The 25,661-nt window shown below is 39.8% G+C and overlaps 2 protein-coding genes across 3 annotated transcripts in view; one reads left to right on the top strand and one right to left on the bottom strand.

The window, feature by feature from the left end:
- Nucleotides 1-8,975: 8,975 nt before the first annotated feature.
- Nucleotides 8,976-12,757, top strand: mesd (mesoderm development LRP chaperone). Its single transcript, XM_044347884.1, has 3 exons — nucleotides 8,976-9,163; nucleotides 10,490-10,722; nucleotides 11,922-12,757. Exons 1-3 carry the CDS (start codon nucleotides 9,008-9,010, stop codon nucleotides 12,187-12,189), a joined length of 657 nt encoding a protein of 218 aa, XP_044203819.1. The 5' UTR covers nucleotides 8,976-9,007; the 3' UTR covers nucleotides 12,190-12,757.
- A 6,585-nt stretch (nucleotides 12,758-19,342) lies between these two features.
- Nucleotides 19,343-25,661, bottom strand: part of LOC122980001 (cell migration inducing hyaluronidase 1) — a 220,264-nt gene continuing 213,945 nt past the window's right edge. For both annotated transcript variants that reach the window (XM_044347700.1, XM_044347778.1), the window contains exons 27-29: nucleotides 24,881-25,038; nucleotides 24,337-24,437; nucleotides 19,343-23,134 (exon numbers count right to left, since the gene is read on the bottom strand). In XM_044347700.1, coding sequence (XP_044203635.1) covers nucleotides 23,007-23,134; nucleotides 24,337-24,437; nucleotides 24,881-25,038 — 387 coding nt within the window. In that variant the 3' untranslated portion in view covers nucleotides 19,343-23,006. The remainder of the gene's footprint in view (nucleotides 23,135-24,336; nucleotides 24,438-24,880; nucleotides 25,039-25,661) is intronic.

Genomic DNA, 25,661 nt, shown 5'->3' with positions numbered 1-25,661 from the left:
AACTGAATAAATACCTCACATATAAACACAAAACTGCTTTGCTAGCTCAATCTTGTTGTAACTAAGATATCCACAGAAAAAAATTATTTTTCCATGGACAGATGTAGCTACTATGTCCACAAACTCCACAGACATTAGTAGCACCGTAGCACCAGCACAGCGGATGGAGGATGTGGGAGTGGAAGCTAAGATATACTCTCAACTGAAGGGAAAATGGTTAAGTTTTGCTGTGTATGGGAGTGCAAGATAACGATGAAGAATGAAGAAGGGTCCGGGTTTTGTGTGTGTGTGAGGGTGTGTGTGTTGTCCCACAGTCTCAGAGTTCAATCCACTCGGCAAAGGTTCTGTTTTGTTTTCCCCACAACCCCTAATCAGTTCAGTTCAATCAAGTTTCACAAACAGAAAGGAGAAATCCTCCCCACAAAACAAAACAAACGAAAGACACTAGCAAAGCAACACAGTACATAAAATAAAGCCAACAGAAATGTCAGATAGTTCGAACCACCATGTTTAACTATATATCTTTAAACCTTACAGTTATGGCTGAAAATGACAACAGAAAAAAAAAGTTTTCCAAGTTCACATATCTCCCCAATTCGAATTAACCACCAGTCGTCTACCCAGAAGTGACTCTTGTAGATAGCGCAACGTCACAGTCTGTAGTTCTAATGAATGGCAGAGTAATATTTCTAGTGATGAGGCTTTTATCATTTGAGCACGGCTAGGTGTGCTGTCATGCTGATTTTAGCACGTTCTAAATGTCTAGTTGACCAATCAGATTACTTGGTCGGAACTACGTGTTGTATAATACAGATTGAGAAACACCTTTTGACATAGTGGCCAAACCGTGGAATTACAACTTCCGGTCCAACAGGGGCTCCAAAAAGCATTTTTCCTACACACAATCATGGGAAAAGGAGCGGCTGTAAAATGGCGGATACATTTTTTTTGAGCATCACAAACCCTGCACAATGACTCATCTCACTATCAGAATTTGATCTGTTTGGTCCAATCACATTTCAAAAGTCTAGAAGAGCTGCACAATTGAATTGTTTTATCCACATTCACCACATCCAAGTTAGCTGGAGGGCTAAACTGGAAGTTAGCTGTCTCAGCTGGTGAGAGTCTGTAGTGAGCATGCTCTATGAGCGCATGGAGTCCATAGAGCGTGCACAGTTTGTTTTCATCTGGGTAATTTCTTTACAGTGGGAAGTGGCTTTTTTGTCTTCATGTGCTCACTTCTGTTCCTCTCACACACAAGCAGAAAAAAAATTGGTCTTGTGAGCACAACAGTCCATCCACACCCTCCGCCTCTCTGCGGCCTCTCCACTTCTCACTCAACCAGCGTTCAGCGTCTCTGTCCACAGAAGCAGCCATCTGTCAGCTGCAGCTCCTGGGGAGCTGAGAAGACAGCAGTGGGACAAATTGCCTTCACCAGGCTGACTGACAGCAGAAACTTACTGAACCAAAATAGTTTATATGTCGGCTACACGGGAAGAAATTGACTGTATTTATTGATTCATTGACACAGTTAATAAGTTGAAAACATATATACAGCGAGATATTTGTGTGATTTGAACAGCTGATTGCTCAGATTACGCTTCATTAAATGCGACAGGAACAGACTCGGGGGGGGGGGGGGGGTCTCTGTGAGACTCAGGTTCAGTGTGGATTGATACATTTAATAAAATGGAAGTGTATCTGTTCCATGAGAAAACACTTTCTGTGTGAATCGGCCACAGCCTCTCTCTCCAGTTCACCAGCAATCCCGCACCATTCAATGGGTGCTGGAGACAGGAGACTGTCATGTCTTCACACAGACAGCTGCTCTGATGACTTCCCCGTCCTGTGCACGAGCACGGACGCCCCCTGCTGATTGGCTGGAGTAGTGTTGTGTGGTTCACTCCGAGCTGCTGTGTTTACATGCCCGTTTACAGAGCCAGTGCTGTGTATGAACACCAGATTTTTTTCAGCGCACACACAGAAGGTACAGCCAGTGGACAGTGAGCAGATATTCACTGAATTTGACAAAAAGTGTATTGAATCTCTGACTTCACCCTTAAGAAACAGTTACAATCAGCTGTATCTTTACAAGCTGCTGTAGGCACTGCTGCAAGGATTATTCAGATGTTTTCATTAAGTCAAAAGTAGAAATACCACAGTGAAAAAATACTCAAACACAAGTCTTTTATTCAAAATTATAGCCTGAAATAAAATTATGTAAATGTGAGCTGCAAGATATACTGAAGTATCAAAAGTAAAAGTGCCTGTAAATGGACTTGTCAGATAAATGTAGAGGAGTAAAATATATTTACTTCCATGAGGCAAGTAAAAGTAAGCCTAACTTGAAATGGAAATGCCCGAATATAAGTACATCAACATTACATACTGTACCCGAATAAAAGAACTTATTTAGGGTGGCTGTCTATGGCTAGTGTTTAATAGCTTTATTATTATATTAATGCTGGATGTTGCTTTGTTTACTCTGGCATCTTTAACATCACTAACTACCCCCAGTGTTTCACATGCTCACCGACTACTGGTGTTATCAGTGCTCAAAAAACACACAGATCCTCACTATGGGATTATGTACATGACCTGATACACCTGCTGCATGTTTGGGAGAAGTCAGTGGGAAGAAATGCATTTTCCAACGCCACCAGCCTGGATCTCACAGATCACACAGTAGCAGCACAGCTGGAAAGAAGGCTGGAGTTTCAGGTCTTCCCCTCACCACTGGGTTGAGCAAACTGTACAGGAAGAGAAAATGACATTAAAAACTCATATTCTTATAGATATAGCCTGGGCACTGTGTGAGTTTCACACTAGTCAATCTGGCAGTTATTGCCTCATTTAAATGGAAAAAGTAGTGGCAGATTTATTTATTATTACATGGTAAGAAGTACATAATTTAGTAAAATATATGCCTACATTTAGCCTATATTCACAATGTTGACTAAGTGAGAGTTATTTTGCCTACAGTCGATTTTATGTGGGCATTGCTGCAGGGGAAGTTGAAATGACACCCTTGCAGCAATAAATAATTCCTTCCTAACACTGCTCCACAACCTCATACTGCAATTTTTTTTCTTTGTTGTTTTGTTTTTTTTGTAATGGGCGGTTAAATCTGAATCCTGTAACTGCTGGGAATAATGATATCCAAGTCATCATCAAATCACTAAATACAAATGTGGATGGTACCCAATCATAAGAGTTGAAGGGGAAGAGCTGAGAGCCAATCCAGTTGTAGTATGGGAGGGACCACTGTGGGGTGAATGAATCAGAATCATCTTTATTGGTATGTTTACACAAACAAGGAATTTGGGCTCTTCTCATTTCTCTATTTTGTGCCTCCTTGTCTCCTCTCTCCTCCATCCTCCTGCCCGTGACCCGGAAATCGATCTCAGCGTGTCATGTTTAAGGATGTCTCAATTCCTAAAGTGCATCTGGAGGAGAGAGAAGCGAGGAGAGATGAGGCTCCTGGTCTCCTGCAGAAAGGTCCCAGTGGCCAAAAACCCCAACATAGAGAGCACCTGCACTGGCACAGGTATCGCATTCAAGCGTTGGGTTTTTCTCCTTAACTGAGGTTCCAAATTGTGGCATAATTCCAGAAGGAGATGCCTTGGGAGACGAAAGCAACTTAATAACCACTTTTCACTCTCCATAAAAAGATTCCTGCAGTCCTGAAAAAACCCCTCACGTCTCAGGCGTGTAGAGGTCTTCTAACAGAGTCAGATCTGCCATGGCTGAGATTTGATGAATGTCAAGGCTGACTAATTAGCATCTAACCTATTACATTGCAAATCGGTTAGGTTACCCATTGCTTTCAATCAATTTGAATTGCTTGTAATTATGTCACCTGTAGCCTGGCCTAAAAAGTAGGCTTTCTCAAAATGAAAGAGAAATTAATCTTAAACCAAAAAAACTGTTAACCCCTGATAATACCCATTTATGTTAGGGATATATGACACCTAGTCAATGTATGCCTTTACAAAATAGAATATTTTGCCATTGGCTACATATCTTTAAGTGATGAATATGTGGCTGCATATGCTTAGATAATAATAATAATAATAATAATAATAGGATACATATCATTCATAAAATTCAACATTTTAGATGCCATATTTAATCTAACTATGAGTCTGGGAACCTCTGTCTGTCTGTGTCTGTCTGTCTGAACGGACACTGCACTAGTATGGTCTAATAGCAATTATCCAACACAGCCAGATTTACTATGCTGCTCGCAAGTCCACGCTGACTTTAAAAAATTGCGGACAGGAGTTGAGACTTGATGTGAGATTTGATCGTAGCCTCCGTTCACATCCAAATTGATAAATGTCGAGCTTTGCGTGGAAATGACTTTACGCTCACTATTCTGTCATGCGTTCATTTGATAAATGAGGGCCATGGTGTGTAACATTGTTCAAAAATATTGCACTGGGAAATGATTAATTGCACAAAAGCAAATGGTAAGTCTGTGTCAAGGTGTAACATAAGACAACATGAGGTTATTATAATATAAATGATAATGAATTAATAATATATATTGCCTGAGATATATTGTGTGCTAAGTAGTTGTGATGTATAAGTGGTGGGTGATGATGTCATTATTGCCTAAGCTAATCTTTACTATTTAAGTCACTCCTGTACACTAGCCATTGCTGGCTAATAGGGATGTGCAGAGATCCCAGTATTTGTATTTGTATCTGTATTTGTTGAGACAGCAAAATTATTTGTATCTGTATTTGTATTCCAATAAAAGAGGAAAGAGGCTTAAAAATCCTGTTTTTATTTTTATTACATTAATTTTAGAAAATTGTTATGCTTACTGAGCTAAAACTTAACTCATCGCCTCATTGCAGCCGGACGTATCTATTTGTACACCCATAACACAGAGACAGCACACCATGTAACGTTTAGGGAAGAACTTCAAAGGCAATTATTGCTTTGCATTTTTCATTTATTGCCTATTTTTTACAACCTAACTTTGTGGAAAGGAGAAGGAGAACAACAGGTTATGGAGAGTCTTTAAGAGCACTTTGCTTGTGTCAGTAGCTCAACTTTATCTCTGGGGAACACCACTAACAAATGATTTTTAAAATATTTGTATGAAACAAATATTTGTATAAAACCCACTATTTGTGCTTTGCCGAATAATGTATTTGTATTCGGGCACACCTCTACTGGCTAAGCTCTATACATTTTGAGCAGATCACTGCTGACCTCTAACATTGCTAACTAAGCTCAAATTGTTAGCTATTCAGGTCACTGCTGACCATTAGCCATTGCTGGCTAAGCTAAAAAAAAAATATTGGTAGCTGTCCAGGTCAGTGCTGATCTAATCTTTGCTGGGTGGTTTATTCACCTAGGTCTATTCATTCACGGTACATCATTGATGCTAATCACTTAAGCTTAAAAAAAACAACAATTCTGCATCTGGCTCATTATTATGTTTTATCTCTTAGCAGAATACGCTTCTTTGTACGATTAATGGTGGCTTGTTTCATTCCTGCTTGCTAAGTTAACATTATCTGGGGGAGAATATTAGGCTGTGTCTTTTCTAGGGCTTGCGTCCTTTATTTGGGAGATTTATCTTGCTGCTGCTCAGGACTGATCCCTCGATTACAAAATCTCCCTGTAGAGTCTAAGTGCCAGAGACTTTTGACAACTCTAATTATCAGTATCATCTATACAATACACAGTTATCTTTACTACATTTACTTGTCTCTCCTGATTGAATTGAAAGCAAAAATTCAGCCAGGAAGACTATCTTTACTTCTCATACCATCACGCCTTTCACATCTCTCATGCATGCATCTCATAATTTCCTTGGCTGTCATTATTCAGGGCTGTCAATTGAGCAATCAGCTGTTCACACCAGTTGGTCACATCTATCCAATAGCACGTCGTCACACCTCCATTGTTAGCCTATTATGGTGTGGCTGTCCTTTTAAATACGTTTGTCTCCCTCTCTGCCTTTAGTGCTGTCATGCTGCTGTTATGCACGCCCCACCACCTCCCCATTACCACCAGTCTTCAGTCTTCTGCAGATTCATCAGTGCATCGCTTCATCGACCTCACCAGCCTTATCAATCTCAGCAGAAGTCATCAGCCACCACCAGTGTCTGGATTCCAGGGGGGATTTATCTTGCTGCTGCTCAGGACTGATGTCCCTCGGTTACAAAATCTCCCTGTAGAGTCTAAGCGCCAGAGACTTTTGACAAGACTTATTATCAATATCATCTGTACAATAAACAAATATCTTCATTCATTCATCTCTCCTGATTGAAATGACTTCAAACAGGTGAAACCATTTCTGTGAACTGTAAACAGGATACAAGTAGTGCAAAGAATTGAAGAGTGCAAGGAGTGCTGAGATAAATATTAAATGGTAAAAAAAAAGTGACATGTTAATTTATATAAATATAGTAGGTGAATGAAAATGTGCAAATGAGTGAGTAAGAAAGCCTAAAAAGTCAAACAAAATGATTATTGATTTGTGTGCAAATCATACATAACCACTACATTTATTAGAAATCATTGAAGCCATCATCAGTCATTAATTGTATACAACTAAATCATATTGGATTACATTGTGTAAAACTCTCTGTATGTTCTTTTCCAACTAAATATAAGAGTAGAATTACTCAAAAAAATGAGATAGAGACCTATTTGCAGCTTAGGTTTTCATTTAAAACCATGCAGGAGCAGGTGTCAGGAAATGTGCCAACTGATTGCTTAGTTGTATTATTTAGGCTGATGATGTCATAGACATAGTCTTAGGTAGAACATTAATAAACATCAACACCCAAAACAACTTAAGTCTTACTAAATATGAACAATGAAGTCTTCTTAGAGTTGCATATTGTTATGAATATGTTGTAAACAGTGGTAAAGTACTCTTTAATTAGGGAAAAATAAACATATTCTGTATAAGTTCAACTTAAGTAAACATACAGAAATATTATTATGAGCTAAATATACTTAAATTAATAAACTAAGTATCAATAAGTATTCAGGAAGTATCAAAACTAACAGAACTCGTTCTGTATTACATATTTTACATTAGTGAAATATTATTACTTGATACGTAGGTGGCATTTTAATTTAGCTGATTGAGTTGGATCAATCTTTAACTCTTTTATAAAAGGGCCCACAACACAGCTGTTTTCACTTACTTACACTTACATGATTAGACCACCTGTGCTTAATCAATATCTTTCACACTCCCCTGTCAGTTTTGTTGCACCTGATAGAGCAGGACAACTGACACCTTTATCATTCTTACAATGGACTATGCTGACCTCATCTTTATACTCTTACTTAGTTACTTTCCAATAATAGTTGTAGATTTCAGTGGATCTGCTGTTTTTTTTTTTTTTGGGTAGTAGTATTGAATTCAAGTTGTATTGAATACAAAGTCCATTCACAGCTGTAATTACGATGTTTAATCAATAGCAATAAAATAAATGATTTGATTCATTGCTTTTTCTGTTATGGCTTTTAAAGATTTATACTTTAGTAGATTAGAAACTTGACATATTGCTGGTGGAGAAACTGGACTGTTGCAGTATCAGACAGAGGGATACTGTAGCGAGAAATGATCTTTGTTGAAAGATTTACATGTTCAAAACTGATGTGAAAGTCTTAACATTAGCTGTCATCATGAGGGTGAATGCACTAATATGATCATAATATGCAGGTATACAGATAGATATAATTATACTATATGTGAAGCATTATAGGGATGTTGCATGTTTTTTGGGTAGTGCGTGTGTGTGTGTGTGTGTCAAAATTTTGTGTATCTTAATTTTGTTCCAAAATTACACATCAGTTTATTTCAAAATGATTTTAACACCACATATTTCCCAGAATGAGACTGTATATTTTATATATACTGAATGATGAACCTTCCCTCAGGTATGTTACATGGAAACAAACCCTCTTTTCTACTTGGTAGGAGGCTGTGATGAACACACTGTGACTGTGAGTGCTGTTGTGCTGTCAGTGGGACTTGCAGCTGCACAGGGCACAGTGCCATTGGGTGGAGTCGGTCAGAGAGGAAACAGCTCCACAGTTTGTGTCAGCAGGGCTGATCTCTGATCTCCACGACCCAGTGAACTCTGCTGGCCTTCACACGCTCCTTTCTACATTGTCTGAACAATCTAGTCACATGTTCAGTGAGGGAAAATTATTATTATTATTATTTATTATTATTTTTATCATTATCATTATTATTATTATTATGTTCCAACCAATTTAAAACTAATGTATTAGTCTATTACTGTTATTGTTTCCTGCCTATTATGATTATGATGGAGGCTCCTCTCTGAACCCAGCTCACATATTTGTATAGTTATTGTATTTTTCCCATTCATGCTTTTGGACCTCATTTGCAGAAAAGTGCAAAATAAAGAAAAAAATCTAATTTAAACATGTAACTAAAAATATCAACTACTAGCACCTTCAGAAAAACCTAAAACAGCATTCTTTACACAACAGCATACAGCCAATTAACTTGTTTCCCTGACATCTCACATCGATACAGATAGCTCCCAAGTGTAATTGTGGGATTGTCATTTACATTAATAGATAACTTTTACTGAGTTTGAAGTTGATTTCTATGCAGATTGACGATAAATATAAGAGAATGAGCCAAATAGGGGTGGTGAAATATTTCGAAATACTTGTATTTGTGACACATGTGCGTAAAAAATGAACAACATCAAAAAGAAAAAATGAACAAGGTTTTTAGGGTTTCTGGCAAATAAAAATAAAAATAGGACAATAAACATGATAATGATAGCAACATGTATTCATTTGGCTGATGTTTTCGTCCAAAGCAAACAGACAAATGATAAAAAAATATCTACATTATTTAAATTGTATTTTTATTTTGAAACCCCCTCCTCTGATGTGTGTGCCTCCGGTCGGCTCTAGACACGCCCCTCGCGTCTTGTGACCGGCTGACTTCTGAGCCAATCAGAAGACACCATCTGTAAACATGGCGTCTGGCTTCAGGTGGAGATGTGTGGTGCTCCTGCTCTGCACGTATTTTCTTTGTATTTTGGCGACAGACAGCAAAGCTAAGCCTAAGAAAAAGAAGGACATCAGAGACTACAATGACGCAGACATGGCACGGCTGCTGGAGCAGTGGGAGGTAATGTGTAACATGCTAGTTCCACACATTAGCAACTAGCCAAGCCGTTAGCTCCGTTTATGAGCCGTGCATCATCAGCAACACACAACTCCTTAGTTTAATACTGTACCAATTTGAGCTACATAACAAGTTCTTGTTTGATAGTCTATGGATAGGCTATGTTCTGTTCTCTGATCTAACCTTGTCTCTCAAAGGACAGGGTCACAATTTTGTCTGTTGTAAAACATCAGTCAGGAGCCCAAATGAACACGGAAACATGTTTTCTTGTTGTAATCATCCCTCCTGTTCATACTGACATTAGAATATCCCTTCATTATACACTTACAATGGAAGTGATGGAGGACAAAATCCACAGTCCTCCTTCTGTGCAAAAATGTATTTAAAAGTTTATCTGAAGCTAATATGAAGCTTCAGCGTCCAAACGAGTCAAATCAAGTAGATATCTTTCAACATTACAGTCTTTTTAGTGCCAAAGTTCTTCTTTTTGTTACTATACTTCCACCACAGCTCAACAGGGAAACACTGTCTGAAGAAACTCAAAGAGGGAATTTAAGACTGTAAATGTGTCAAGTATCCACTTGATATGACTAACTCAGACTGATGAAGCCTCATATAAGCTTCACATCAACTTTTAAATGACTGTGTGGACACACTGTGGATTTTGGCCTCCATCACTTACATTGAAAGCACATTTGAAGAGGATCTTTTAATAGTCAGTATGAACAGGAGGAATGATTACAGCGAGGAAAACCTCTTTCACTGTTCATATGGACACCTGACTGCTGTTTTAAGACATACTTGAAAAATGATGAACCTGTCCTTTTAAGATGTGTACAAGCATGATTTGAGACATTACAACTAGTTTGGAACCAGCTGTCTAATATTTATCTTACACAAGTGTGATGTGGAAATTTGAAGCCTACACATCACAAACACTGAGAATGGACTTCACAGTGAAGTAGGAGACATCTTGTGTCCAGCAGTTAAACTTTTGAAATTAACAATATTCACATATTCAGAGATTGTGAAATTTGTAATGAGGGAAAAGGAGGAGTATCCCTAAAGGGGTACTGGAACTTTTCTCTCCACATAGAAACCATCAGATACAAATAATCCAAAGAAAAGTATTTTTATAATTCATAAAACATGACCTGAGGAGATCTTTAAGTGAGACTTGATGAGGTGTGAGCTGTGTTAACAAGCATGCTGCAACATTTTGAACGGGTCTGGGCACAGAGCTTCCAGTCATGTGCAGAGTGAGACAGTAACAGTGTTTCAACATGTCCTCTCATGACTCACCATGGATCATTTTCTCTTGGTCCACAGGAGGATGATGACATTGAGGAAGGTGACCTCCCGGAGCACAAAAGGTCTCCTCCACCCATCGACTTCGCTAAGGTGGACCCGTCCAAGCCCGAGGAGCTGCTGAAGATGTCCAAGAAGGGCCGGACTCTGATGGTTTTTGCTACAGTGTCGGGGGATCCCACTGAGAAAGAGACGGAGGAGATCACTGGTCTGTGGCAGGGCAGCCTCTTTAACGCCAACTTTGATATTCAGAGGTACAAACTCACTGAACTCATTCAACATCAACAAGTACTGTGTTTAACTGCTTTTCATACGACTGTTGGTCCTATTGAATACCTAGAAAAAGATGCCCCACTCTGTAATCTGATGTTTGAAAAGTAGACATTGACAATAAACAATCTAGGTGATCATGTGGGGTCACTTTCAGACAGTCCTCAAGCATAAATGGCAGATAGCAGCTTAAAACCCTGTCTAACTTGAACACGCCCTCATCACATACTCAAAAAATACACTCAATCACACACACACTCACACAGTATGGGATCTCTGTATTTATATATGGGGGTGTGGAAGGGGAACATGATGTTTTCTTGTAGTTTGTGTGTAGAAAAAGGGCCAGTAAGCACAGTTGCAGTGACTACAGACTGAGACCAGGATCAATTGATTGTAAATTATTTCATTTTGTATTGGCGGGCCATTTTCTATATTTTTCTTATTGTCAACAAATCTCATGTTTGGATCCAAACTGACAATGAACGTATGTGTATTAAAGCCTGTTATATCTTATTCCTCTGTGCTGTAGACCTTCATTCACTATTAAGAACATGTCAATGAGCCACACTGCTGCACTGGGTGACATGTTCCTTCCACCTGAAGAGTTTGGTCTCAGTAGCTTGTTTAGAAGAAAGCCTAATAACCGCAATCACACTTTCAAGTAGTTCTGTGTTAGACAGTGCCACTTTGTGCTACATTGTACATTGTAGAGCTTTAGTATAAATATATGTCATGCAACTTACACAAGTGTGATGTGGACTCTGACTGGACTTTTCAGTGTTTCCAGCAATTTTACAACATTTAAAATAAAAAAAAATTACGCATATGCATATTTATACAGTCTAGATTTTTAATGAGGAAGAAGGAGTAGATGACATTTTAACTCAACTTTTTGTTTAAAAACCATATCAGATACAAATTATTATAGTATTTTTATATATCCCAAAACATGTGTGGAGGGGTCCAGGTTCTTAAAATTTTAGACGGGCTCCAGTTCCAAACCGGATCATCACAAACTCCAGTGCAGCTTATTGAAACAATATTCTTCAATCATAAGCGTCAGGTATTGTGTATCATTACTAAAAACTGAAGTCATACAAGGTGTATTCAGCCATTTGAAACAACAGTTACATTACAGTGGAGGGTTTTGATCCACGTGTCCCCCCCTGTCCTCCTGCAGGTTTGTGGTGGGCTCCAACAGGGTGATCTTCATGCTGCGGGACGGCAGCATGGCCTGGGAGGTCAAAGACTTCCTGGTGGCCCAGGAGCGCTGTATGGACGTTACTGTGGAGGGACAGGTGTTCCCTGGGACAGCAGCCAAGAAAGATGACGCCAAATACAAGCAGCAGAATGAAGTCAACGGCAAGAAGAAGAGCAAGAAGAAGACAGAGAGCAAGAAGCCTGACCTGGAGGGGAACAGCGCCAGCCATCTCAAACAGGAGCTGTGATGCAGTAACGCAGGAGATGAGGGGCTCACAGGTCCCTTTCTTCTGTTGACACTCTTGACATGTGACAGCCTCAGACTCTGGCAGCATGCCTATTGTTACCAGCAATCTGTGAGAGGCTGCAGGAGCACATGACGAGACCGTGGTTCAAAGTCTACTGGGTTCATTAACCTTGACTGCTGAGCTGTCCCTCATTGGTGCAGTGACAATTACATTCTTCAAATCATCATCCACTCAGTGGTAAAAAAAAAAAAAAAGCTCTTTAAAATCTGTTGCCTTCTTTTGTTATTTTCTGATCATCATCAAATGAAAACCCACATATGTACATATTGTTTGAAAGGTACACAAGATAAGCATCATTAAATGTAATTCTCTATGCCAGGAGCCATGTGAGGTGTGAAAGTGGTTTTCCTGGTACAGACAGTGGAGTCCCTCATCAGACCTTCAGGTCCTAGTCTGTGTTAGACTCTGTTCAGGTCCGGCTGCACTTCAAGATTTGATGCAACGGCAGCACTCACGTTTTCTGTTAGATTTTTCACTGAATATGAAATAAAGATTTTTATAAAATGGATTTAGATGTGTTCCATTGGTGATATTTGAATTATAAGTCTTTGTAACTCATCTCTGCTCATCCTGCTGGTCTTCAAGATCATTTTCCTTTTACAAACAAATCTTAACGGATGGATTTTGCACAGTTGGTTGTCACTTTGTCATAAACAACCACCTGATGTCATGTGACTGAGGTTCTATACTAGGGTCACATGATGTCAACTTAGCCATTTCCAAGACAAATGAGCAAACTCCATGAAGATGATCACTGCGTCCCGGTTCCATACTACGTACTACTCTACAGTACATACTACATACTAATCTTCATAGTGTACTGTTTCTGCAGTCAAGTATGAGTCACAGTTCATTCTCCTTCATTTCCTAGACAAAATCTGATATTTTCATGACAGAAGCATGCAGATAGAGCGATCTAGCTCTTCACAGAATGAACTTGATAATTCAGTGGACATCAGGTAAGGCAACTTATTGTGAACTGTAACATTTGAATTGTCACAATATTAGGTGAGTACTTTAATTGATTTTTGGAGCATGGAACCAACATATTCAGGCCACATTTCCTCCACCTTATTTCTTTTTCCCTTATCTCAAGCATCAAAAGTACATAAATTGGGAGACCACATGAACTCAGATTATCACATTATTGGTCTTCATATTGCAATAAAGGAAAGCACATGGTATTGCATCATCAAACCTTATTAAATCATTTAAATTAAATAAGTAGAACAATTTCTCCAAGAATCCGTGAACTGTTTGGGACACTTTCAAATGTGCCGGTCGGGGCCATTCTATACACTCATCAATGAATCACAAGCAGCATCAGAAGAAAAACAAAAAGAGCCTCCTGTAAGAAATTAACTAACTCATTGTATGCATAAAGCACAATGGATGGAAATTCCTTCCTTACAATCTGGGTAGACATCTGGACTTGATGGTATATCGATAGAGGAGGGCAAATGACTGACTGCCTCCAGCGAATATGGAAGCTGAGCAGTCCAGGTGAGCTGAATCCTCCTGACGACCCGACTCTGCCCACCAAGCTCCTGCAGGCAGAGGACAAAGAGTCTGTCCAGAGAGGGTCGTCACAATGAAAAATGACTTAGGTATTAATTAATAAATGAAGAAATGTAGAACTACAGAAATGGAAAGATCATTTATGGAAATGTAAAAAATAAATCCAGGATTACTTTGTCATTTTTCATTATCAAATGTATTAATTTTTCATTTATTTAGGTATTTAATTATTTATTTCTGCATCTATTTGTTTATTTATACATAAGTAATTTTTTGTCCTCCATACAAGTGGGCCTCCTATCGTTTTTGTTGAAACATGATCCAGGTGAGAATTAGAAGGATCCTACCTGTCTAAAGACCTGGAAAACACTAACGTACTTTATCCTACGTATTCTGGAGGGAAGTCCATTTGACTAGTGGGTTCAACAATTCCATCCTAGAGGTGTAAGCCACATTGGTGAAGGAGGAGGCCACGTAAGGTTAATGAGCTGTCTTCATTTATTTAATGAATAAAATACTTAACAGCAACTATGACCGCTGTTATGACAACAGCACATTCTTATTTTGTCTCTGAGCACTTTCATCTGCCAGCAATGTCAAGTTTAGCTCACTGCTCCAATATGCTTGGACAGCTTGCGTCATACTTTGTAACACTTTACCTACACACAGCTGATCAGGTTTGAGTTTCTCCCCAACAGTGTGTGGGTCTCATTCTGCCCTCTATGAAACAAGACAGCATCATTCAGAGTCATAGTTGCTGTTAAGTATTGTATTCTTTATGTGGCCTCCTCTTTCACCGATGTGGCTTACACCTCTAGGATGGAATTGTTGGACCAACAAGTCAAATGCTGAAAGCTTCATGAATATTAAACTAACAAAAATGAGCTGACTGGCCTCAAGGGTGATTTAGATAATTGGTTTTCAAAGTGGGGTCTGGGGACCCCCAGGGGTGCTTGAGGGGGTCCCCATAAAATGGGGAGTAGTTTAATTTTTACTAATATTCTATTCACTAGAATTTAGCACAATGTATAAGAATGACTATTCTGATCAGAGGTTTGACTCTCTCCAGTTATCTTCCCAGCTACAGTATAGACAGGAATTCTCTACTGAACCTCAGATGGGGTCCCCAGGACAAAAATCTTATCAAATGGGGGTCCACAGCTTGTTACATATCAATTTGTGGGTCCTTGACATGAAAAGGTTTGAGAACCAATTGTCTGAGTACCAATGGTTCAATTGTGTACTGAAGGACTGATTAAGAATAAGCATTGCACTATGATTGTAATATTCAATAAACAGCATCCATTCTATATCATAAATATGAATAATAACCATATTAACTGAATTTGCCAAAATCAGAATGTCAGTATGGCTAATGCTAACAGCAGATTAGTGCTGATTAAAATACATTTCTAGCCAAAAGAAAGACATGACAGTAATGTCACATAACTTGCCAACACACAATATATTTACCTTGTGTTTAGAGTGCATGGAGAAATTAAAACTCACCTGGAAGAAAACATTGATGCTTTCAGTCCTATTTAGAAGATGGTTTAGTGCTGCACTTGTGGCCTCTTATGGCCAAAATGAGTATTACAACAACAAACACTTAGATCCTGTCCAAACAAAAAAAAAAATCACCTGCCAAAACTTTTTTTTTCACCTTTTTTTACAGATGGAAAAAAATTAAGCTACTTGTTAATTTGTTAAGCAACTGGCAAAAACCTTTATTCCCCACCTGTTCTTAAGTCATAAACACAGGAGAGAAAACAATTTAGATCAGACTTAGAAACTGGATCTCCAGAGATATTTTTTTTCTCACTTGCCTCTCAGGGCTTCCATACTAACATTACAATGCTATGATGCTAAAATATTGGCAAAATATACAGCTTGTAGAATTAAAGGATTCCTTTCAGATATTCTACGCTGCAATTAAACAGCTTTTATTCATGCTCGTTTTATTTGACCAACTGAGGACATGACATGCAATAGATGTTATGAGTACAGAATAGACCGAATAACAAAATTACAGATATACAGCATGGACAAACAGGATGACAAAATTATAGATAGACCGATAACATACATGAAGAATCTGATCAGGAGAACAACTTCCAGGTGCTGCCAATCAGATAAGACCTGAGCCATGCAGTCTCCATCAACATGGAGACCTGGGAGGAGGACAGACTACATATACACACAGGGGAGACTCACATCACACACACACACACACACACACACACACACTGGAGAGAGAAAGACATGGAATTAAGATACAGGGTAGAGAGAGAGACAAGAGGTTCAGGCTGAATGGCCGATGGTCCAGTACAGAAAAGCCTGGAGGAGAGAGAGATTATTCCAGAGAAAGGACCCTGCCGCCTGATGACTCTGGGGATACACAGGAGCCCTGCATTCTGAGAGCGGAGAGCAGAGAATATAAGGCTGAAGGAGATCAGAGAGGTATGAAGGAGCATTTTATGACATCAGTAGCACCTTAAAGTCTCATCTAATGTGGATAGGGAGCCAATGAAGGGAGGCTGGAATTGGTGTAATACAGTCAAAAAGCTCTAAAAGACCTAAACAAAGAAAATGTAATACCCTTTCCAAAGCAGAACAACTGCACATTAGGTCTGGACAATATGTTTTAAATCAATTACTATATACTGTATAATACTACTCTACTGCCATTTCTTGATTATGTACATGACTGCCTAATCTTACAATTATTGAGATGATGATGGTGAAAGTGGTTATGGAAATGACATTTTATTTGTATTTTTTACAGTTTATTATTTTACTCCCGTCTTCTTTTTAATGTTGTAACTGTAACATTGTCTGCTCTTTTTATTTGTTAAGACCGTCGGGCTGCATTTTGTGTATGAAATATTCTGTATGAAGTGTATTATTATGATTACTGACTATCATTTTCCAATACTCTGTTTCTTATTTCACACAATGGTGCACTGACAACTACTTCCAACTGAATGTGGACAAAACAAAAGAACTGGTCTTTAACACATCAAACACACCCCTCACTGGACTGAATTCCACCTCCATCCACAGCAAGACAGTAGAACAGGTCAACAACTTCAAATATCTTGGCCTCACATAAGACAATAAACTCAGCTTTGATCAACACATCACTGATATCCATAAAGGATCCCAGCAGAGACTCCATGTCAAGCAAACTCAGAGCACTTTCTGTTGCCCCCCACCTCCTGTTTTGCTTTACAAAAGCATAATCCAACCCTTCCTGCCGTACTGTTCTCCCTGTTTGTTTACCATGTTGGTCATCTCCAACAAAAACAAATGATCACACATGCTACCTCCAAAATCATCCACTTTCCTACACCCAGTCTCTTAGTCATCACACGCGTCACCCTCACAATAGCAAATGACACTGATCTCCCCTCAATCCACACCCCACACCACTGCCGTCAGGCTGCAGATCCAGACTTATCTGTGTGTGTGTGTGTACAGATACATGTATATGTGTTGGGATACAGTCAAGGGAATGAATGTCATGTTTATGTATTTGTAGCTTATGTATATCTGTACGTTGCTCTGTGGTTATCTGTATGTTTCTGTGTATGTACAGGCTGTGAAAACAAATTTCCTGTGGGACAATATATATATATATATATATATATATATATATATATATATATATATATATATATATAATAGCAGTTATTATGGAAAATGCTATTTTATATGGAATGGAAAACCACATAAAATGAGAATAAATGTTTAATTCAAATATTTATAATAAACATAGGCTATTGTGCACTAAATAATAAGCCCTTACATCCTCACTCACTGGAAAATTGTGTTTGAATCCTGCCTGGTTCTGTTGTAGTTTCACATGTCTTAAAGATGGCCTACTTGACTTCTTACAACCCCCAGAACCTTCCTGTACTTGATGGGGCAGGTCATGAAGGTAGAGGGACATAATGGCCCCGGTGTTAGCAAGATGGGTCTGTGTGGCCATGTAGCCTTGTGCAGCTTAGTAAGCAGGCTATCCATGACCCTGCAATTACTGCTAGGGCAGGTGGCTTTGCCAAGAATAGAGTCGGAGGTAGAAATCAGTGGAGGGCCTGATCCACCAGAGAGACCTGCTCCCTGTCATGCATGTTCAAAAACTTCTGACATGATGCAGACCACTGGTGCGGAGCTGCTGGAGAATTGAATTGTTTACACTCCAGGTCTTCAAAGTCATGAGGGGCACCTGCAACGGCGTGGGGTGAACCTCCACATCCTCCTCAAACCGAGAGGCAGGAGCCATAAGGTCTTCAAAGGGGTGACATCCAGAGCCCTGGATGCCCTGCCAATAACCTCCTCAAAGCAGCAGGCTAACAAGGTGCTGCCTGCCATTTGCCCGCAAGATAAATCATTTTCCTCAGAGGAGAAGGCAGTCTCTACATCCACATCCTCTGAGTCTTCCCCCTCCTCCTCCAACACAGTAATGGAGAGAGGAAGAGGGTCAGCGTGAGGCCGGCCTCTTAAGGCAGGCCTCCTTGAGCACTCCCCCTTGTCCTTTGTGGCTTCAGCCATTCTCACAATTTTCTCCTTAGGCATGTCAGAAAGAGGGGAACCAGCCTGCTTCACTCCGAAAAAGCGTCAGTGGGCCTCTCTGGTATGTGCAGACAGTATAAAACAGTCCATGCACAATTGAGGGTTCTCCCTGGACAATATGGCATGCTGATGCCCCAAACAGAGCACAAACTCATCATGACTGTCTCCACGGCATGGAAACCCCACAACCCACACAGGAGTGTTCCTGCTGGCTTGCCATCTTGACATCCACTCCATTCACTTCCCTGTTTACCACCAGCCCCGTGGGATACTAGCCCCACTGCTAATATAGCTAGCCTAGCTTATAATGCCGTGGAGCTATTTAGGATGCTTGGTGACAGCACTCGCTTTGAAGGGGAAAGAAACAGGGGATGTCCGCTGTTAGCTGACCCGGTCTATGCTCAATACGGATTACCACTGTGCATGTTAGCCAGCAACAGCCAGCATTATGCAGCAGGGGCACACTGGCGTCTAACCACCTCGAGTTTATTTATACTGGAAGCAAAGAGATGCTGGCTTGACAGGGGAATCAAGTCTTCCCACCTGCTGTCAGCCGACTCAAGTGTCTTCGCTCAGCACAGGACCCAACGAGCATGTTAGCTCACAAACGTGACAAGTGATTTGTTAATTACCTGCATAATTTTAGTAAAAAAGTATTAAGTGTTTACAGCTATGCTAGTGAGGCTGTAGTTAGCTACATCCTAATGTTAGCATGCTAACATGCTGAAGTTGACCAGCATGTTAAACCTAATGAGATGCTCACAGAGCTGAAGTTACAAACTAAGACCATGACTGTGATATATGATTTTATCATAGATCATATATATACTGTATTGTGGATACTATAAATGACACCTGTGTGCTTGTTTGATTTGAGAAAGCTATGTAACCAAAAATCAGCATAATGGATACACAGTATTTTAAGGAAGATGCAGTCTTGTGTACAGTATGTTGCTGCATTTGTGCCGGCAGCTGTATAGAAAGGAGTGACAGTCAGACAAACTGTTGGTCATCATTTATTTCTGTACAAAAGTCTTCAAAGAAAAAGATGGAGTTTCATCACTTTACAAGCTCAAGCCACATATACAACACATCCATTTGGTGTACAGTTAAAACAAGTCATATACACGTATGTAGTGAGTGTCTGGTACAAGTCTTAAAATGGAGCTATAAAGGTTTCTTACATACAGTATACATACAGGACAGTAATAACATTACAACTCAAATGATGTTTATTGTAGATTTGGATCAACGGTGTCTGTACAATAAATAAGTATAAAATATATCTCTTATCAATCTGGATTTTTAAAAACACATTAAACATACAAAACACTCAGTTACTGCTACAACCTCCGAAAAAAGACCAGCTATTTCGGCAAAGGGAGGGGGAATCCTTTTTCAAGCCAGATTGGAACAAAGATTTCTCTGTTGTTTTGAAATGGGGAAATTGCACATTTAAAAACTCCCTGATTTAACATTCAGTGGATAATTTAATTTCATCTTGTGTATTGTTTTGGGCTTCTTGCTGGTTCACTGCAAAAACACAGACAGATGGAACACGAACACAGATATGAAACAAACATGAGAGGAAAACATCACAACATCAAGTGAGCGAGTGCTCAGAATGAAACAGAGCAAGTTAACAACCACTGGTTTGGATGCAAAACAAGGAATGTTTCTATTTTTTCTTTTCTTTTCTCTCTTTAAACACTTTAGTCAAACAGAGCAGGACAATCAAACCACTCAACTTCTATGTCAGTCACATATCACAGAGACCTGCATGGGAAGGGTTCTTGCTGATGTGTTTGATTAGCTGGCTCACCCTTGCTTGGTGTTTGCTACCTCTGTTCATATCGAGGCTTCGCAATTGCATCACAAATCGCCTAGCAACCGTGGCTGACATCATGGAGGTCCATCGGAGAATTGGTCAGTAGTTAGTAATGTGTAAATATGAAACAAACAACCAGGCTAGAAAACAAACAAACAAAAAAAATCATAGAAATTATTACTGTTGATAATGATAATGAGAAAGTGATAATAATGTAATATTGCAGGTTTCTTTGCAAATGTAGGTTACTATGACTCGGTAAACTGGCAAACCCAATCTCCTACAAACTACAGTCATATGCAAATTATTTATATTAGCAATTTATGTTTATTTCCAGTGTTCACTGTGTGAAGAAATGATCAAAAAGTTAAAGCTAATAATGGTGTGTTAATTATTACTCTCTATTTGGTTCACTTCAAACAACCTTGGGTGCGTTGACCTGTTTGGTTTGGTTTGGTTTGTTTAGACAGGTAAAAAGATGTCAATTGAACTCGGATACTGACCAAACTTCCACTAAACTTTTCAATAAACTTTCACACCAGATTGTTTAGAAAAAGAATTAATCTGTTTACCATGACCATGATCTTCCCCTTTCGAAGGGACAGTGTTCAAAATAGTCTTGTACCCAGTCTCCTTACTTTGTAGCTACATCATGTTTTCCTCTAAATGTTCTTTGCTAACACAAAATATTTGCATACGAATGTCTTTGGTACTGTAGGAGGTTAGAATTTATAACTTCAGCTCTGTGAGCACTTGCATAGATCTGTAACGGACTTCGCTATTAGTTGAACAACATACTAAGACTGTTTTTAGTTGGTGGGACTAAATGTCTGAGCCCCTTACAGAAACTCAACGAGCTTCTGCAGGGAGCAGGTACGCTGGTAAGTGGCCTTTGTCTACAGGACAGGAAATGCCAGACTGAGATGTGTGGCCTGCTCACTGGCCACCCAGCTGGCAACATGCCAAACCTTTGCACCCTTCCTTGTAGGCAGCGAGCCCACACCACGATGACCCCATGGGTGTCTCCACCAGGCCTAACCACCCAGCACTCACATACAAGCTCTTCTCCCATGTCTGGATCCAGGAAGGGGTCCAGTTTCCCTTCCGAGTGAGATTGTTCTGTCTGTCATTGGCTGATCCAAAAGGGTTCTTGAAAGGAGCCCATCTAGGTCGTTCATGCATATGATCAGGATGCCTCCTGGATACCTGTGGAGGTATTCCAGGCACACCCAAATGGGATGGGACCCTGGACCAGACCCACAACATGCTGGAGGGATTACATATGTCATTGGGCCCTCAGGATCCCCAGGAGGAGCCAGTGGATGTGGCGAGGGATAAGGACAACTTGGCCTACTTTGCTCAGCCTGCTGCCAATATGACCCTGACCAGAAAAAGATGGATGGAATATACAGACTACCCATTGAAGCTAGCGAATGACTTGATAAATATCCTATGTGACTTGAGAATTCAAAATTGATTTAGATTTCGCTCTTTTATCTCTAGCTCCTAGCTAGTAAATAGCCACTACTCCCCTATCTGTTGTCCAGTAAGTAACCCTCAATTCATTTTTTAAAACTTCTCAAAACCGTCATCACACCTACTTAACACAGCGATTGGCAAGGTGCACTGTGGTGAGACTGTAGGTAAACTGTGAACTTCTCTCTCAACCTGCATCCAACAACTTTTGTAACTTTCCAAAATTGACAATCTGACCAGCACGTCCACATCACACAGGGATTATCCAGGTGTGCAGAACTTCTTTCTCAAGATTTCTTTTCATTCTTCAGACAACTACTTATCACTTTTCCTGTGTACAAACAAGAAGAACATCATGAATGCCTTAATGGAGAGAGTGACTGAACCATTTGCGCAATTATTGTGTCTTGCCCTGATGGCAGGCCTCTCACCCTGCCTTGGAGTATGCTTTATCTGAACAGCTATAAACACTTTGCTTTCACACTCTGGACTCAACTGCGTCATCTAACTGCATCCTCTAAAAGTGACACCAGAGGGTGTCCACATTCAGATTTAGATTCAGTGACTCAAGGAGGTCATCATTCTGACACTGTAGATGTCAGGTGGGCTGGGGTAAACCAAAAGCGAAGTCCGTTAGAGGACAGAGTACTGTGAAATATTTAAAGGTTGAACTGTCGTGCCAGTTTCTACTCTAAAGCTCAACAAGGTTTTCCGTGATGTTAAGATGAAACTAAGTTACGGTCAGTGTTTGCTGGTGCATAAAACAGATGTTTTTACAGAATGGCAATAATGGTAGGCTGACCAAATCCAATGGTTATGTAGCAGACAAGCTAATAAGGTATAAACATAACAATGACCAAATGTGTTGAAAATGAAATGTGATGAAATGACAGTGTTCAACCAGAAATAGAACCAATATCAACCATGTCTATTAATGTCTGTGGAGACAACCATGTATCTGCAAACACCGCTGGCTGTTGAAAGCCACTGTTGCCAAAGAGCTGAGGACCTCCAATATGGCTGCCAGAGGGTGTGTTGTCACCTTAAAACCCTCTACTGATGTTGGGGGTCTTACACAGTTATGGTTCATCATGGGCAGTGCTGGCTCTGGGAGTCTGGGGGTCCTCCCCTTATCAACACACCGAATCACATCATTCTTTCTCAGCACCGAGCCTAGAAAAAAACACCATTTGATCCTGGACCAATGGCTTGGAGTAACTGACTGTCACACTGCAGTGCTGGCGGTGTGTGTGTGTGTGTGTGTTTGTGTGTGTGCATGTTTATTCTTGTGGGGGGGTATGTGTGTCAGTATATGGGGGCTACATAGTCTCTTGGCTGTCTTCCCCACTCTGCCTGCCACTCATAGCATCATCTTGTGGACCACAGGGACAGGCAGGACCTGATGGATCTTGGCTCGGTCAGTGTCCACCTCCAGATGGACCCAGTCAGGTTGAAAGGAGCCCTTGAAGCCCACAAATGCCAGCTTATCTGCAGGGAGGCAAAATGACATTATAGTAAGAGAAATCATCTGAGCAGAGGGGTGTTTTTCAGCAACACCCAGCATCATAGTCACTTTTACACAGCAGGGGTGCCATGTGGGACCAGTCCAATTCTGAACTTCTGGCTCTTCACTCTGCAACTCATAATATCTGTTACTGCACTCTTTTGCTCCTAAGACACCATGTATGCCATAATGACTGGTTACTGCAAAAAACGTTGTTGCTTACATGAATTACTTTACTGGCTAATGAAGAGTCATTCTGTTATGTTTTGACAAAGTACCGTATGATCTGTCAGTTATAACACTGCACTCAGATGTTCCTGTTTTTAGAGTTGTAGACATGACCCTGTTTTAACATTTCCATGTTATCACTTTCAACAAGAAAGAACTATTCATTCCTTATAAATCAATTTATACATGATACTTGAACATCAAATTAAAAACAGAGACATGTCATAAACTAAATGTCTATTGAGTGGTTCTTGATAAATCTCTCAACATGGTAAAAATTGTAAAAGTTTGTTAGTTAGGATCTTTATAGTCCACATTGTGGAAAATGATCTTTGGCTTTACCACACATTGTTAAAGACAATGCAGGACAATGATGAAGACAAGCATCAGGGACACAACATCATCAAACAACATCATTTCAAAGACATAAATATAGTAAAATTAAGGAAAGTAAAATAAAATGGTAGAGGGGACAGATTTTTGTGGAATTCAAAGTAGACTTTTCATTCTGCAGCCATATTGCATTTGGCAAGAAAGACTTGCTGTACACATTGTTGGTGGCTCTTACTGGTCTATAGCTCCTCCCTGAGGGTAAAAGCTCAATACAAAGAATGGGAGGGGTAACTTATTATGTGGGAAGCTTTACTTTTTTATATTTAATTCATATTTCCCACTCAATTGCTTCCCTATAATGTTGCTCGCTATCTGCAGCTTCAGTTTATTCCTAACAGTCGGCTTTCCACATGACCACCAAATTCTTATAAACCATTTCCAGAGTTGGTCTTAGCTAAATTTGTATTTATGAAGAAATAATGATATTTTACCATTATTTTGGGTCAATTACAACCATTGAAACAACAGCACCATCTACTGCAGCTCTGTTGTATTTTGTTCCAGACATGCTGACACATTAATTACAATGCACCTGGGTACAGATATACTGTAGTTAGTTAGTTACCTTTTAGTTTGATGCTTTTGTCTGCTCCGAGTCTCTCCAGGGCTTTAGTCCAGGGTCCTCTAGTCACCAGACGGCCTTTAGATGTCATGAGAACAATAGAACTAGAGAAGGAATGAGAGACAGCACGTCACTGTAGCGTTCACATTTAGCTAACTATAACTGCATGTGTCTTTTAGGCTTCGGCATGTGTGTGACTGATGTCTCAGGCTCTATTTAGTGTAAAACAGCCTTGTGGCAATGTCATTTAATATCTGTGGAGGCTTCAGCATCCTCTAAAGGATGATGGTGGTTAGAGGAAGATAAAGTTTGCGTCTGGTGATGGAAGGCATCATTAGGGTAAGAAGATTTTGCAGATACTTGATGAGCCATACAGCCGTCCATCATAGAATATCCAACTTCTATCAACATTAACCTAGGTCCACTTACTAACTTTCAGTCAATCAGATCTTTCTCAGTTTTTATATATTCATGCATAAGTAAAATACCAATAAACACAATATTAAATAGAGTGATAGTATAGTGGGATAGCAGTCACTCTTCTTACTTGTCTCTCAGTCCACTGATGTAGTTGTCCAGCTGTGCAGGGATGCCCTGTAGGATTGAGTTCCTGAAGCCTTTGCTCTCCACCACCTTCCCATCATGCCCGTCGACTATTGTCAGCTGAACCCCATCTTCTGGTTGGTACAACTTCCTGCCATTCACCTGTCACAACAAAGCCAGCCAATCACACTACTGTTCTGGGATGTATGGAATAGTTTACTCAATAGCGAGCAAGACATTTCTGACACTCCATTTCTGACTCACTACTCATCATCATTTTGCATCATCATTGTCAACTGTAAAGTTACACTACAATCATTTTTGCATTTATAAAATGCAGCATATTGCATTTTGGGATTATTAGCATTGTTTTCATCCCATTGTGGAATTTTTGATGGCATTATCTAGTGGGGGAATTTACACACTCAGAATTTGGGCGTCAAATGATCACATAGGTCATTTATACCTGCACTCCAGAACAACTCATAGGAGCGTAATATGCCACTTTCCAAAACTGTTACAAATCACTGTTAAAAAATAATTATGTTTTATGGTGTGATATTGCTGTGGTTAAGGTCTGGTCAGGTTTAGGCACAAAAAACACTTGGTTAGGGTTATGGAAAGATTATGGTTTGGGTTAAAATCACACAGTAAACACACAGCATGACTCTTGCAGTTGGAAACATGAAGCGAACATTGGTCTCCTGCAGCTAAGTCCACTTTTTGCCTTTTTGCCATCTAACTAGCTGTCCACCCAACCTGCCTCCTCCAAATGGGGAAGTCAC

Source organism: Thunnus albacares, chromosome 1 (assembly GCF_914725855.1).
Source record: "Thunnus albacares chromosome 1, fThuAlb1.1, whole genome shotgun sequence".
Taxonomy (NCBI): domain Eukaryota; kingdom Metazoa; phylum Chordata; class Actinopteri; order Scombriformes; family Scombridae; genus Thunnus; species Thunnus albacares.
This window is presented reverse-complemented; position numbering and strand designations above follow the sequence as displayed.